At 35.5% G+C, this 17993-nt stretch overlaps 1 protein-coding gene across 3 annotated transcripts in view; it reads left to right on the top strand.

Moving 5' to 3' along the window:
- LOC114931019 (uncharacterized) overlaps nt 1-17993 on the top strand; it is a 252672-nt gene that overhangs the window by 223821 nt on the left and 10858 nt on the right. For all 3 annotated transcript variants that reach the window (XM_029302924.2, XM_029302925.2, XM_029302923.2), the window contains one exon: nt 16224-16369. In XM_029302924.2, coding sequence (XP_029158757.1) covers nt 16224-16369 — 146 coding nt within the window. The remainder of the gene's footprint in view (nt 1-16223; nt 16370-17993) is intronic.

The following is a 17993-nucleotide window of genomic DNA, read 5'->3' as shown; positions in this document are numbered from 1 at the left end:
ATATTGATCTGTATATATTTTTCACCCCAGGCAAGAAAATTCTAATTTTTAACGATTGAAAAAAAAATTGTTAGTAATAGAAAAATAAAAATGATCCATTTTATTAACTTAACGTAAATACATAAAATAATGTTAACGACACATAAATGCCACGAATGTCGCAAATATACAGTCGGCAAAACGGTGAAAGAGAATTTACGAGAGTGCTCGGAGATTTTGCTTTCCCGACTTTGGCGTGATCGCGATTTGCGAGAACGCCAGTTTGAAGAATGAAACTCTTGAGAGTGGTAATCGCGCTGACTGTTACAAGATTGAATATTTTGCGCCGATACTTCACACCACGACAGCTCTCGGCCGAACGTTAGCAAGGACTCGGTATTTCAATTAAGGCCAAAGCCTCGGCCCGAAGTAATTAGAGGCGAGTCGAGGAGCAAACGCGAGCGCGGGGCAAGACGATCGTGCATTAAACTGTAAATCTGAGAGCACTTATCGCGACCACCCTGAAATTGCATAGATAACCCGGGCAAGCCACGAATCTTTCCTTAGAACCGACTCGAACGGACGAAATCACAGCGAAAGAGAAAGAGTGAAAATTAAGACGTTGCGAAATCTAAATGTCTGTTGCAGTCTTCATTGAAATTACGAAGCGCATTTAATAAAATATGACAAGTCACGATTGATTTGTATATCAACTGTGTTCCTTTTAATTACAAAATGAGATTGAATTTCGTAATTAAATTTTTATGCATCGTATATATAATATATATCTTTCTCATTTTGTTTAATCTAATTCAATACAATGTGCATGTTATATACTATTTACTTTTTCTTACCTATATTCTTTTGGCAAAATAAAATCATGCAAATATACTTTTACTTATACATGTGGAAAAATTCGATCTATCTGTAGCGATGTCGGTAACGATTTATATGCAACTTGAACAGAGCGTTTGATCGCAACGATGCATCCGGGACACGCGTTATATAACAAGTCGTTTCTACATCGAATCATTATTCTGTATTCTGTAAAAGAATATGAAATTGTATAGTTGAAAAAAAAATATTTTGAACAAATATGACCGGAATTACGGGAAATAGAACAGAGTTTGGGCGTTTAAACTGGAAAGAGATTGAAATTATTATTAATATTTTTTTCATTACGTTCGCATATTTTCCCTTTTTGAGAAATAACGAGCTTGACGAGCTCGAATATGACGCACATTCCGATAATGATTTTATGTTACACATATATACACTAACACGTGTGTATCTGTTGTATTTAAAAATACTTAATTACGAGGAAAATTAATGACAGTGGAATTTGCAAAGCACATTGATATTTTTATGTTAATTTACGACACAGAAAATTCTCGATTATAAAATGTATGATAGTTGTCATGATAATGAAATATTCACGTTTAACCCGATCTTTCTCTTTTAATTTTTCTTGTAATTATTTTCTTGATGTTTTAACTTTAACCGGATCTTATTCTGCCATCGCGGCTAAGTATTTACAAATCGATTAAAATGTCAGCTATATTCTTTGTGAACTTCAAGTTAAAATACTTCTGTCACGAAAGTCTCGTGTTTGTAACGATAAGGAACGCGATACCAACTCTGATAAATCATTGTAAATCATCTTTAAATTTTTTTTTCTTTCCGCTATTCCATCCTGCGTTCGAAAGCTGCGTCAATGTAAATCTAGCAATCGAAATTTAAAAAATTAATTTTTTAATATGAAAAATGATAGCATCGTCATTTGTAGTTTTATCAATTAAAAAATTAAAAAATTTTAAATGGCCAGCACCCAACATTATTTTTACTACAAACAACTAAAACAAAATGCTATTTTTCGTATTAAAGAATTAATTTTCTAAATGTCGGGTGCCAGAATTCACACATTCGATTTGTCTCCACCTGAATGTCGTGATATTTATTGCTCAATCAAATCATACATTGTTGAATAATCTAAATTAGATCCATGTATAATCATAGTTTATGTAAAAAATTACACATTTTAATATTTACTCAACCTCATTCATGCAGATATTGAAAACAGGCAACAGAGTTAAATATAAATTTTCTATTTTTGTCTTCTTTTTGTTACTAATACTATTATTATTAGCACTTGTCAAAATATTCTAGGTATTATTATATCTCGGTCGCGATCAATAATTAGTCGGGTCATCGTCGCGCCGTCCAGTATCATATTTAGTTATTACCACCTCGCGAAAATAGCGTGCGAATAATTTTTCAAAAATATCTTTATATAAATAATCGGACGACGCTCGGTCGTGCGAAAGACTTGAGAATTGAGAAACTAAATATATGAAACTTCAACCAAGATTATCAAGACGGTCATCAAAAACGTCGTATATTTATATATATATATATATATATATATATATATAACATAAGATTTAACGCGATTTCGCAATTAGGTCGCGATAATGAAACAGATGAGGAGTTGAAAATCTCTAAATTCTGACGCGTCTTCATATATATAAACGAGATGTTGACCGCTTCTATATCTGGTAACGGGCTCCATTTCTACGGAAGCTATTTCGGGAAAGTGGTCCTGATCGCTACTCTCGCAGTCAGCGCAATAGGGAAGCAGGATGTCCTTATCGGAAAAACGTGCTTATCGTGGTTGTACATCGAGCCGGATACCTTCGTGTACTGCATAAAACTTGCGCGTCTCTCGCTTCCAGCCGCGCCCAGCCACGACGGCGGTGGATTTCACGACGCGGAACGACCCGGAGATTCTATTTCTATACGATCCACCTACCCCCCTGGCTTCGACTTTCGACATTGTTACGTACATTATCGCGACTTTCCTCTCGCAGCTCCGTCCGTTGGCACGTCGACGTCTATAAAGCACGCCCGAGACACGCCGGGTACGTCAAATTTACCGCCTTATTTCTGCCGATACATCGTCGCGTTTTTCATATATACCGGGCTTCTTACACCGTGCAACTCAATTCCATATCGATATATATTTGAATGCGTTCCGGAGAGAGCCGCATACGTTCTTAACGCTGTAAACTTTGCGCCGGCAAGCTTTATATATTCATTTCAGTTCGTTTTAAACTAGATCCAATATAATCTATATATAAAATATATTTATATTTATTTCCAAGTTTGAGATTTTTTATTTTCTCTACGTGAGTATATTTCTAGAATCTTTTTTTTTTTTTTTTTTTTTTTTAGAGAGAAAGAGATAATTGACACAAAATTTCAGTGATATATAATTGGCATCGATTGGTAAATTAAAATTTTAATGCTGTCGATATGTATAGATTTTTTTGTAATTCTATTGTGGTAATTGATTCGCATTTCCTATATCTATGTACATCGTTCGAAAGTGGATATCAGCATTTTTCTCTGAAGAGTAAAATACCCTTCGACCTATTAATCATTTGTCGCTGTCGGAACATGCGCGACTTCGACCTCTGCCTGATCGATTATTCCGACATGATGAATAAACCAAATTTTGGTCGAACGAGTGTTACATCCTGGTGTTGACGAGACTCTCGAATTAATGACTTTGATAAACGCGACATACCTGCAGCGTAGACGCAATTCACCGTGAGAGATCTTTCGTAATCCAACACATCGAGCGCATTGTTTATTTGTCGATGCTTCAGCGCGTAAATAAACGTGAATTTTACGCTTTTCGGATACCCTCTTTTTTTCCAACCGCGCATTCTCGCGTCTGCTTTTCCGTTTACGCAGCTTCTTTTCGGAATTGGCAGCTTCTTCGGAACGAGCTTCCGAGTCTCCCGATCTTTATTCTACGACTATTCCGTCATTACGACGACGATCGTATACCGGATGATACGTCATACGCGAACGTTGACCGACGCGACGAGGAATCCGTCGGTGATATTCGTGAATTTAGAGCTCGTAATTTTTCGGCCATGCTGTAAAATATTTTTAGTGAACGGAAATTCGATCGAGAACGGAGATCTAAAATACGAAAAATATTCGAAGGAAACACTATGGCTATTTTTTATCTCTTACGTAACTTTTATGCTTCTTTATATTTTAACGAGATTTTATATGCATTATGTTAGAATTGTCTGTCTAATTTTTTTTTTTTTTTAATAAATGGATACCATGGAAATACAATTGACTTTTGCTCAGAAAGATTCTGATCCGTGAAAATATTTGCACGATAAAGAAGTACACTGTATTTTATATGAGAAAGATGCGAGTCGATTAGACGTCAAAAACACACAAGTAGAAAGAATTTTATGGTGCGAAGTGTATAATATTGAACTTTGTGAAGTACGTAAGCTGGTATCTGAGAAAATATAGGAGTCAGTAACTTGGAAGAAGTGTTCTTTAACAACGTCGAAATGCACTTTCCCCTGGAAAAAAATTCGTACTAAGAGCTTTATACATCTCGAAATTTTTTAACCCGGTAAAATGCTCCAATTAAAATATATCTTTATCAAGGTAAAGTCAATTACAAATTATTTATATTTGGTGAACTATATTTCGTTTAATTAATTAAAATCAATTTAAAGTTGTTATAAATGTTATCATGTTACACCATTTTCGAAACTCATTTACTGTACTGTCGCTCATATATCGTTGATATATATATTATTATTATTTGTATAAAATCCATTTCCGAATATATATATATATATATTCGCTTAACAAAGTCGCGAGTTGAAACAGAAGAGGAGAAAAAAGCTTTTCATCTCGCAATCTCGCGATTTCCGCGGTGCGGCCGGCCATTACGTTACCGGGTATAAAAGGCTCTTTCTCTCTCTCTCTTTCTCTATGTCTACCCGCCGCTAAAGGGAAACCGTTAAGGGCTCTTCGCTTATCAAGCGCACATTCCACGGGAAAAGAAAAGATCACGTGCGCGCACGATCTAATAACGAGCTTTTAGAGAGTACGGATACACCCACATATACTAACGTCGCGTATATATCCGGCGTGATGCCGCTGCAAGTTCAGTTCGACACTTCGCCGCTGGTTGATGATCGGTCCGGCTCGGTGCACCCGATCAAAGCTCGTTTTTATATGAGGCTCGCGCCATCGAAAAAAAAGGGAGTGAAAAGCGCGGGGGAGGAACAAGCAAGACAGGCTTAACGAAAAAATTATGAATTACTCGCGTCCGTAAATAGTGGCCGGAGTCACATCATCCCCCGTTATCGTGCTTATGCAAGTGCATATGAACCCGGGGTAAACATGATCCCGCACGTAAGCAGGTAGCGCATATATAACTTCGCCGGAGAGTGACACGGCGCGGTCTCTCATCCCGGTTTCGCTTTGTTTTTTTCTCTCTCTCTCATTTCTTTTTTCCTCTTTCTCTGTGTCATTTTTTTGTTCGCGTCCGATACAGCGGCGAGTCCTTGTTCATTTCCAGCGACTCGCTCCATTGATCACATCGTGTATATGTATTCGGTGTGTGTAGCGCGTACACACAAGTATCGGGTATTTCAAAAAAATTGTCGTATTGAAATCCCACGAATTCTCTTTCGTCGGTCGATTTTTCTCTTAGCGGCAATTTAATTCTTCTGTCGTACAGCGCATAGTTTGAAAAATATACACGATGTTTTAAAACTGGCGGAAAAGTTTTTAATGTCAGATTCCTGGTGTCATTTGGAGACGACTTTTCCTTAGTGAAATTTCAGCATGTTCCCAATTTTTGCTATTATGTATTTTAAAATTTTATATTAAAATTATATTATATAAATTAAATGACATTATTATTTTGTATTAAAATTCTATTAAAGCAAACTCTATCCAAAATTAACTGAAAAATACAATTAATATTGTATTTGACTTCCACAAGGCTTACAATTAGTTTCCAAAAAAGCCTTTATTTTCAACTGCTCATAATTCAAAAATTGCTGGTGTCTCGACATTTTTGTTAAGGAAAACTCGTCTCCGAATGATACCAAGAATCTGCTATTAAAAACTTTTCCGCTAGTTCTGAAACACCCTGTATATATACACGTAGTAATTGGAACGTTAACAATAATGTGCCCTTTTGTATCTGCCTACTTTGAACAAATTGTTGGCTATACGAGGCTCAATGGAAAATGCAATTTATGATTAAAATACTTATAAACTACCACATCGTCAGAATATTTCAGTTACTATTCAGCTGAAACGGGGAAGAGGGGTACGCGTATTTCGAATGTTTCGGCGAACCGCGGAAAATCATTCCGATCATTTCCGGAGGAAAAGGAACGAGGGCGGGAATGTTCTGCATTTATTAGAATACTATGCACGGTTGAATGCGGTTTTAACTTTCATACGTTAACTTCGAGAGTTATGCGGCGCGGTCAGGTCGTAATTTACTCGACATTCTCGCTGATATAACTATGATATATGTTGATTAGAATTTATACGAACGCGACAAATAATAATCAAACTAAAATCATATACCTCGCGCAACATGCGCGCGGACATTTGTATAGTATATCGTGCATAATTGCGTCTAATTAAATGAGTAACACAACATACCGCCGTCCATACCCTACGATCGAGTCGGAAATTTACTAGACGCACTAATTGGTAAACGATGTCTAATATGTGACGGCAAAGGAAATACCTGTGGTATACAAGAATCGAGGCTACCTTTAACCTGAAGTAAACAACAAAATCGATTGCTAGGAGAATGTCGGCTCCCTCTCATGCGAACGTTTATATTTCTACTTTCAAACGTGCAACTTAATATTTGCAAAAATTATTCAAGTGTATAAATATATAATAAATATTTATAATACAACAAAAGTATTCAAAAAAAGGCCAACTTATCGAGCAATATTTAAGATGTTATATCCAATTAAAATTTATTTCATAAACAAAATATTAAAATTACAAAAAAAACCTTCCATAAACGTTTCAACCGCACGCGGTCTTCCTCAGTATAACAGTGTTACGTAATTTATAATTCTTACAAAAAAATAGATCATACTATTCTTAAACTTACTAATAGTCCGTTAATTCGAGTCGAGAATTTATTAGAAATTTATGCGTGTTACAATTTGTCATATTTAATTAATAAAAGTATTCGCCGTAATGTGATCATTATGATGTTGGGTCTCGTAAATTATTTCTTCGTTTTTAAGCGAGAAATTCATAATATCCATAGGCGTTTGTCTTCTCACAGTTTTAACACCATTTTAAAAAAAAATTTTTTTGAAATTATAAATAGATAAAACCAACAGTCTAACAAGACACTTCCTCTTATTTATAACTCTTATAATTAATATTTATAATTGTTTAAATTATATATTATTGAAAAATATAATATAATTCAAAGATACAGATACGTGAAGTAGAAAAGTCGAGAGACCCCTTTGACATCATTTCTGACGTCCTGATATCGTATGGTACGAGTATCATTCATGTTAATTGATAATATTCAAGTGACAGGATCCCTTCGATGTAAGGGGGAAAAAGGGTGCGCGTAGAGGGTCTTCACTCCCGGCATGAAGTAAACAAGCGTGTCTCTTGCTGTCGATAGAGATCGACTTGAAGCAAGTTCGACGTTTCGCCAACCAATCGGCCGGAAAATTGCTCGTTGACCGGGGTCCTACCAACCGGAAGTGTAGAGCCTTCGTGCTCGAATCGGCGCACAAGACGGTGGAAAATTATCGTGTATACACGCTGCCAAATCGACGATCGAGCCGTAGCCGATAGCACATCCACCAGCTGAAAGGCATGCTTAACCGCAAATTTGTTCGACCAACTTTCTAAGATCGATTTCAATTTGATCCCTTAAAGTGTTTAAAAGATCGTAATTTTAAAAAAATTGAATACAAAAAATATATAATTATTTTCCAACATATTTATTCGTATATTGACGAAAATGTGAGAATATAAATTTTATATTTTTTTCTCTAAAGCTTTTTAAATTAATATATCTTTTTGTGAAATTAAAATGCGCTTGTGAATCTTGAAAAATACCATTTTATTATTTATTTGCAAATTTGTTCGACTAACTTTCTAAGATCGATTTCAATTTGATCCCTTAAAGTGTTTAAAAGATCGCAATTTTAAAAAATCGAATACAAAAAATATATAATTATTTTCCAACATATTTATATTCGTATATTGACGAAAATGTGAGAATATAAATTTTATATTTTTTTCTCTAAAGCTTTTTAAATTAATATATCTTTTTGTGAAATTAAAATGCGCTTGTGAATCTTGAAAAATACCATTTTATTATTTATTTGCAAATTTGTTCGATCAACTTTCTAAGATCGATTTCAATTTGATCCCTTAAAGTGTTTAAAAGATCGCAATTTTAAAAAATCGAATACAAAAAATATATAATTATCTTCCAACATATTTATTCGTATATTGACGAAAATGTGAGACTATAAATTTTATATTTTTTTCTCTAAAGCTTTTTAAATTAATATATCTTTTTGTGAAATTAAAATGCGCTTGTGAATCTTGAAAAATACCATTTTATTATTTATTTGCAAATTTGTTCGACTAACTTTCTAAGATCGATTTCAATTTGATCCCTTAAAGTGTTTAAAAGATCGCAATTTTAAAAAATCGAATACAAAAAATATATAATTATTTTCCAACATATTTATATTCGTATATTGACGAAAATGTGAGAATATAAATTTTATATTTTTTTCTCTAAAGCTTTTTAAATTAATATATCTTTTTGTGAAATTAAAATGCGCTTGTGAATCTTGAAAAATACCATTTTATTATTTATTTGCAAATTTGTTCGATCAACTTTCTAAGATCGATTTCAATTTGATCCCTTAAAGTGTTTAAAAGATCGCAATTTTAAAAAATCGAATACAAAAAATATATAATTATTTTCCAACATATTTATTCGTATATTGACGAAAATGTGAGACTATAAATTTTATATTTTTTTCTCTAAAGCTTTTTAAATTAATATATCTTTTTGTGAAATTAAAATGCGCTTGTGAATCTTTAAAAATACTATTTTATTATTTATTTGCTGTGCTCAAAGTCAGATTGGTTCATTAATAATTTCCAGTTGCATATATAATTATCGATTTCTCGATATTTTTGTTGAAAAAAATTAATTTCAATTTAATCAAACAATTCGCAGTCAGAGAGAAACCTTCATATATCTCAATAATCAAGTTTTAGATCGAACCGTTAAAATAAAGTTCCCTCGAAATTCGCGCTGAGAACTAGGTTTTATTCTCTATTTACACTTTCAAAGTTTGCTTCGCTTCTAATTTTCAATCGGCTGTAATTCAAAAACTATTGTCCTTTGGACTTTAAAAGCGTTATTTTTCTTGGCTCGCGTTCCAACATCTGCGATCGAAAGTTCTTCAATACCGGATATATATATATACGATAGTTTTCACCCCATGCTACATACATACAACATATATCAATAATTATTCCTTCTTTCGCGGTCCGTGCATATGCTTTAATTTTCCGCAAAGTTCCAAAAAGATGACGCGATATCAAAATAAATATCCGGAGAGTGTATATAAAAAATGCTCTCCTATACATATCTTTCGAATTTTAATGCCTGTATCAAGAGATGCATAAAACTTGGCGTACAATACAGAGTTGCATGTTTTTAAGACAGTTCTCCCAGCATGTGCAACGATGGATAGTCTGGAATACAGTCGAGTTGTTAAATCACGACAAATTGCACGGTATTCTTCGTGCTGACCCACGTTGCACATCCCTGAGTATACGAAGCAGGGGCTGAAACTAATTGTAAGTAGTAAAATAAATCTTTGCGCGAACGCGAGGTAGGGATAGCAAACGAGGACATTGAAAGGAATAGCGGTCACAAACAAACCGGAGGAACACGCGCGTGCCAGTAACGTGCTTGCTATGCCATAAGAATGATTTTGTCGAGGATCGGTACTGTATTACGTCGTCAAATGTTGGATAATGCTTGGAGGGGGATGAATAAGATCATTCGTGTATGAATAAAATGATTCTCCGCTGACGTCTGAGCGCAATATCTCTCTGTCCCGAATATCCCGCTGCAAATCAGGAATTATTTCCATAGCGTTAAAATTAGTCTATGTCTGGCGTTATCGGCAAGTAGGTCACGTCTATCTGCAAATAGCCAAATCCAGCGCAAGCGCCAATCTTAATTTACAGCTAACCAGATCGTTCATCGCAAAACACCGACGGCAATATGAATTTGCGATATCCTATCCATGAAATGTATATAACTGATTTAATTGCAAAATAGCTCGTAATTTCGTGCAGGATTATTCGAGAATCTAAAATGTAACAGTCAAATATAAGAGATGATAAAAAAATCCTTTTAGAGCAGTTACCACATTTTTATTATAATTCCGACGAAGAAATATCTCGATATAAATATGTCGCTAATGTGCGACGAGCCGGTATGATGCGTATGATGTTGAATGAAAAGTCGCACAGGAATTGTAAAATATTCTACACAGAGATATATATATATATAATGCCTTCATTTCGCTCGATTCGTACATTTTCCAATAAATAGGTATATGACTGTTTTGTCACGAATGAAACTTTATCAATACTCGCGTTACATGTAACATTTTCATCTGTAAATGACATCAAGCAGATACTTCTTCGCCGGAATACAGTGTGCTGCCACTTGCATTTTACTGTCCTCAACGCGAACAGTAAAACTGTGTTATTCGAGTGGCTGTTTGTTGAAACAGCATTGTTGAAACCGTTTTGGGGAGAGAAAAAGAGAGACGGGAGGAGGAGAATACATATTTAGTCGTCTTATTTGCTCGTCGTTATATTTTTTATTAAGCGAGTTATTTATAAGCCCGTTCTAGTATATGTACGCACGAATCTCGTGTTAAGAGCTACATAAAGAGAGGAACGAGGAAAAATGTTTTTACATCCTTTTACAGCTAGTTTAATTTCGCCAAACCCGAGAGCCCCTTTTCTTCGTTTCTCACGCGCCGAGAGATGATTAGCTTCGTAAAAGAATAACGTTCGCATTTCGCGATGCCAGCCAGCTACATTTCCTTGAATTTTCGACACTGCGAGCTTCACGGCAGACACGCGATATCGCTCTCCGCATATTCGAGAGAGTGCTGCGGTGCGCTTTCATCGCAATGATACTCAGCGGACCGAATAAAATCGGAAAAGAAGCGGAAGGAGAAAAAAGCGGAAGAAGAGGGAAAAGGAAGAAAATTTGAGAAAGAGGAGCGTAACGGTTGGTACTTTCGCTTTGCTGTTCAAGGTTCCTCGAAGGTTATATTCTCCGCTCGCGGAATCAGGACTCTAAGATATCGGTCTCGATCCTTGAAACGCCGCTGACGAGGACGACCTAAATCCAGGAGATTCACGGAATCGTATCTCTCTCTCTCTCTCTTTTTCGAATCGAAGGAGCTTCTTTTCGCCGGGAAATTGGTCGGATGAACGCGTCGCCCGAGCATGTGAATGGTCTAACGAGCAAATATAAATTAGATTGAAAAGTCGACCGTGAAAAATGTCCTGTCCGATTTAGGATACTGTAGCGAAAGAAGGCAGTGGTAATGGCCATCCACGTCCCGCCATTGACACGTCGAGCACAGAAAAGGTTTAAATCAACGTCACCTGCCCGCAATATATCGTCATCGAACGTTGGAATAGGTCATACGTCAAAGGGCTATTTCGTTTCGGATAAACATTTCAGCGGCGATGTACTTTTAATCGACTACGCGGAGGCTGTAATTAGACGTGTATATGGAAGTGTTCAGGTTGGAAACAAGTGGACTACATTCAATCGATAATAGTATTCCAATAATAGTAACAATGACAGAGATCTGTGTTCGATTGTAACCAATTTGCATACAATATTATATGCAATATTAATCGAAATATATAAGGTGTATCTAAATAAGTACGAAAAATTTTAGATGATTCTTTGCCAGAAATTAAAAGAGGTTTCTTATGAACTATACGTCGTGGTTAAGTTCTTATTTAAAAAAAAATCAATAAATATCTCTTTTATTAATGGAAAATATCCATCAAGTTTCATTTTTCCTCCCTCTTTAAAAAAGTGTAACTCCTCAGGGAAGAATATAAGAGTATATGTTTATATATGAGAAACCCTCCATATAATTTTCGACAAAAAATAATGTCTAAAAATGTTTCGCACTTATTTAGCCACACCCTGTACATAATACTAATTTCTTTAGCTAATTCAGACGCAGCGCTAAATTAGTGCAAGTTTTAATTAAGATATCAGCGTTACGATGAAGTGCGAAAGAATCTTCGGGAAGGAAAATGAGGAATTCGGTCGTTGCACGCCAAGAGGGAGGAAGAGAGAGGCGAGAGAGACGGAGAGAACGATGCAAGTGCGGGTGCAAGCGAGACGGAGGATGCACACGATCTCGTAAGAAGACACCAGTGCACGCTGGGGAACGATAACGGCGGTCGGGCGTTCCCGGATGCACGCCAGAAACCGAATGTAAACGGCTGCCGCACAACTTAATTAATTAAGTTGCGCCGCGCTCTTTACGTTATCGCGCCGTCGCCTCCGATACATTATCGTATCGGTTTTGCGTATGCTTCTCTCCGTCGAGAATTTCAGGAAACGCGCTGTGTCTTGTGCAGAGTATATTAAACCAAATTTTTGTTAAACCAAGCTCGATACCAAACTCGTAGAAGAATACTGCAATTATCGATATATACATATATATATTAGGATGGTCGTTATATAGGTTTTTTCAAAATTTTAATGTTGGATGGTCGTAAATCAGCTCTAAATGTAGAAAAAAAAAATCTCTAATTTTTTCAGATTTTTATTTTGAGTCCTGAGTCTCCCTGTTGGCATGTAATTTTATTAATACCACAGTTCTGCAGCTGCTTCTGTCATCGATTTTTGTTGTAAATAGTTTGAAATTTTAGTGAAAAAATGTTAAAACTATTTGAAAATACCGAAAATATAGTATAAAATAATATAAAATAGTTAAATAATATAAATAGCGGAATAACCCATATAATATTTATGACTATCTTTTATGAAAAATTAAATAATTTTGTTCACTACTTTTGCAGCTGACTCCATCTAGAACTGAAGTAAATTAAGTATTTTTTCAAATTATAAAAAATATAATATAAATAATATTTAAGTAACATATAAATGAATAAATAAATGAACTGATATAAGAATATAACATAACACGTGTAAACAGAGAGACTCAAGGCTGAAAATAAAAATCTGAAAAAAATTAGAGAATTATTTTTTCTACATTTGGTGCTGATTTATGACCATCCAACATAATGTTCAATTTAACGACAACCCTAATATATATATATACACATATTCTGTAACGTTCTTTATCAGCGTTATTGTGTGATTTTATAATTAACACAGACATGAAACGCGATCTTCGATACACGAAATTATAATTTGCCAATTTCGTTAAAGTTTTTTCGTGAAAAAAAAATAAATAAATAAAAGTTGCTTCACTTTGTTTTAACACGTGTGATCCTTTGATTGCTATCAAGTTTTCTTCCAAGACTTTACAAAGGAACACAAGACCGTGATGCATATTGCACTGCACGTTATCGTATGCGCAGGTGCTTCCTAGGGAAATTCCCCGAAGACACGGTAGACAGTTTTCAAACTTTCGCTATTATATATTTTTTTATTTATAACGAGCGACGCTCGTATAAATATTGTCTCATCGCGCTTTTGGAAGATTTTTCATATATGTTTACATTTACATATTATGGCTGTTTAATCTCACATTTTCCGAATAATTCGCGAAATTGGATTCTATTTGCGGCACGCCCGATTATAGTCAATCGCTATTTTACATTTCGTTTTAATTCGCGAATGACAGCAATGATAGAACCGCAACGATAAATTTTCTGCGGTATTAACGTCATTTCTATATATACTTTGGCAAACATTTTCGGATATTCGATAACCGCGCGCGTCTCGAATGCGTCGGCATCGATCACTATCAAAAACAATTTTTTACTTATTTTTATTTTATCGAATGCATAATGATCGAGTACCGTCGATATGTGGTCAAGATGTTGTAGTACTTTCATCAATCTCTCATCCTACATAAATAATTTGCGATAGGGCTTTAGTTTTTTTAATGAAATAAATGATTTCAAGAAAATATTTTTTCTTTTTTAATTATTATTAAAGTTTAAACATTAATAACAAATTTCTTTCCGTCAAATCTACAGATATTTTACAACAGCTTTTACTATGCAAATATATATATATATATATATATATATATATATATATATTTAATTTTTCTTTACTTTCTTTTTATTTCTTTTCTATCGTAGCCTCTCTGCTGCTAATTTCTTCTATATTCGTTTTGCATTCTAGTCACGCTATGAATTGTTTAACGTTGCATCTTCTGATATATGTATATGTTTTTATATACGGATACGATATCGGCGAGGGTTGGAGAATTCATAGTGTATCGTGATTCGCCCAGAAAACTGACATCGATCAATCATATCGCAGATGAGTGTCGGTTTCCACGAAACCTCCCTTGACGTTCGTCACGTTTTATTACAATACTTTTATACGCCCGAATGTGCACACAGCTCGTTTACGGAATATTTTTCGAAACAAAAAAAAATGCTCACTCTGCGAATCATGGTCTGCGGCGAATAATGAAATTTTGGCATCGCGAGCTTATATATTTCTCTTGCTGGAAAAAAAACTTATAGTGCGACAATCTAAATACGCGGTTAAATATTTGAAAAAGATTGTATTTTTTTTTATACCTGGACGTACATTTATCTATTCTTCCACATCGACTCTGAAATAGCCAGTTGAAACTTTTATCACACTCTCTGACCTGGTTCTTGTTGCAACGATGTTACGGTAAATTGCTGCTAAGTGATGTCTCCGCCTTGAAAAATGCACCTCGTTAATTTTCAAGAATAGATTTAGATACGCCTCGCAAATTTACACAGACGTATTTTATCGAACGATTTTAATAAGCGTAAAATAAAATCGTTAATGTAACAAGAGAGAAGGACGTCGAAAATAAAATTTCGCGGCTAAAATTTATACGGTTATATGTCGTGTATTTATGACGAGCATTAGTTCCGAGGGATATGGTTCGTAAAAATCATAACTCTCGAACATCCAAAGCCTCGGGGTGAATTACGACTGATAAATTCACTCGAATTTTTATAAATATCGGGAACAGAGCTCGGCTAAACTTCGAGATCGATCGAATCTTATATACGATAAAATCTCACGAAAATGATAACATTTCTTTTTCATATAATTAAGCGAGAGAGAGAGAACGTTCTTCCGCGCAAACTTATATACTTCTCCACCGTGAACGTCACTTTTTCTCGTTCCTTCGCCCGTTCAATGCCGGAAGCCCAGCGCAATTAAATTGAATCTTGCAAAAAATTGGTCCATAATGCTGGATCGTGGAATCCCCCGGTCGCGATCGCGAAAACTAGTTTCGCGCGCGAGAGAGAGAGAAGCGAGCTATCGAGAAGTAATATAAACTTTATATCCCTCTTCACACGGACGGGGAAACTCGTAAGACAAATATATGTCGAGACCGTTGTTTCCGGTTCGCGCAACGACGGCTTACGACGGCAATGCTCCACGGGGCTACAATGTAAACATATATCGTCAAAGTGTATACAGATATGAACTTATATGTGACGCGTCTATACTACGTGTATATGACAGCAGTATATATGAGTATATATATACGCGCGTCGAGAGAGTAGCCGTGTTTTCAGATTCCGCCGTAAAGGCGGACGGCCATCGTAAAAGAATTGCGTTAAACTTAATGTTCGGCCGTTAAGAAACGTCCTGATAAAATAAAATCTTAATTCCGTACCCTATCCAGAGAAGATTTAGGTTTCTCCCTCTCTCTCTCTCTCTCTCTTGCTGCTGTTATCCTGAGCAGAAAGGGCTCGTCCCTTTCTCATCTTCTCGAGATCAGTCTTAAGGGTTTACTAGACTGGGGTATCTCCCGTCCTTAATCCTTTCGTACTCAAATTTTTATTTGTCCGCGGGAGATTTTTACAATCCAAGAGACGGACTATAAATATATATATATATATTTTTCCCGCCCTTTGCGAACTGTCTCTTTCTTTTATAACGACCCCTCGCAAGTTTGCTTAAAATAGTCTCGACATTAGGAAATTTACTTGGTAGTAGTAGATCTAAGTTTGAAGAACTTTCCAACTTTGTAAATTTAACTTCCGCAATGTCGTTCTCGATTCATTTCGAGTATCTAACGCTTTTGCGTATTCCTTTTCAGCAAAAACGGATACGTATGCGTCATGTTCCACAGAAGAGACGAGCACGTAATAGAGATGCAACTGTCGGAATGGCGCCAGCAGGCCGACGATATATGCAACTCGAGTACGTTCAATTTGCACACGATGCCATACACGACGTTCATCAGTAAGTAAATTCTGACCTTCTAATCGAATTATGCATTGTCGTCGCAATATCACGTCGCAATAGTAAAGTAACTAATTGGGCTTTAATGCGGGATGCCAAGTTTCCCAGCGCGAATGTAAATATACGCAAATCTGATTACGCTTAACGCAATGTTCAGTTGACAGATCGTGTTATATATATATATGCATACATACATATACATATATATATATATATATATATATATATATATATATGTATATATTTATATATTTGTTACTACGGCTTTTAATTAACGCAGTTAAACGTGACTGTCCCACCGTTAATACGTTCCCACATTTTTGCTTTGTCGGCATTATAACCGTATAATTAATCGGGTAAATTAATTTGCCGATATTCCAATGGAAGCGGCTCGTAAATGAAGTTGCAGTTTCTTTTGGAAGTTGTCAAAGAGCGATTCTCTTTTTCCCTCCCTCTCTCTCTCTATTAGAGAGCAAGTTAACTGCATTACCGTTCGATTAATATTCGCGGCTTCTTAATTTGCCATTCATCCGACATGGCTTTCGTTCCGGAGGGAAAGAGAGAAAGAAGCGCGCGAAATAATATACATATTCCATAAAACATTTCTCCGAGGGTGTAAAATTTTGCCTTACAATTCGCGGGAGATTCATTATCATAATCATAAAATAATATTTTTATTTCTTTTTTTTTTTTTTTTTTTTTTTTTTTGTCGAGATTGAATAGATTGGACGCTGGAAATTCGGCCACGAGTCCGGAAACCGGAATCAGAAGCGAACAGTTTGCTCGAAGGTGATTTCCGGGCTCGCGCCAGCCTCCCTTGGCACTTTGGTGCCAACTCGAACCCTCCGTTTTTGTTCCGATTCATTGCCCGCGGACCCCTGGTTTGTCTCGATCTTATCGAATTACTCTGACAGAAGATAAGTCTCGAGGAGATTCGCGCGTGAAACGAAAAAGAACCCGATATACCGCTTGACGATGCATTTATAAACCTTTTTTACCGTTAAATAAATGCATACAATATTTATTTTGTATTGACGTATCGCGTTGAATTTTTTAAATATTTGATCAATTAATGCTATTAATACAAATATATTTGCATTGCATCGTAACTCTCACACACACTCTGTTGAAACTTGACCGATATTCCGAATTTTGAATAAAATATGATTACAATATAAAACGGGATCTAATAAAAGAGAAACGTCTTATCTTGCTTCTCAAATCAAGGCATCGATCGTGAATTGGCTATTGAAATAAAAACGCGTTCTCTCTTTCCTTCTCTCGGATAATTCACTCAAATGCACACACTCGAGCTCGTTATTTGTTTCGATCTTATAAAGTCTCTCCGAATCTTATCCGTATATTTGGCATGTACTATATAAAGTCTCGGATTCTTTCCGCGCTTCGCTCCATCCGCAGATTCCTTCATCAATTTGAAGTCGATTTTTCCTTCACGAAAGTTTGATGAAAGTTCCAGTAACCTTCCTACGTTCGACTTTAAATACCCCTTTGTATAACTAATCCTCAACTTTCAAGATTCTTTCAAAGCAGAGTCTATTTAAGATTAAACGGCGAGGGAGATTTCATTATCTATTTTTATCCCGGAGAAGTTTGTTTCAAATGA

The sequence above is a fragment of the Nylanderia fulva genome, unplaced genomic scaffold (genome assembly GCF_048542155.1).
Source record: "Nylanderia fulva isolate GAGA-0341 unplaced genomic scaffold, ASM4854215v1 Scaffold1, whole genome shotgun sequence".
Classification (NCBI taxonomy): domain Eukaryota; kingdom Metazoa; phylum Arthropoda; class Insecta; order Hymenoptera; family Formicidae; genus Nylanderia; species Nylanderia fulva.
This window is presented reverse-complemented; position numbering and strand designations above follow the sequence as displayed.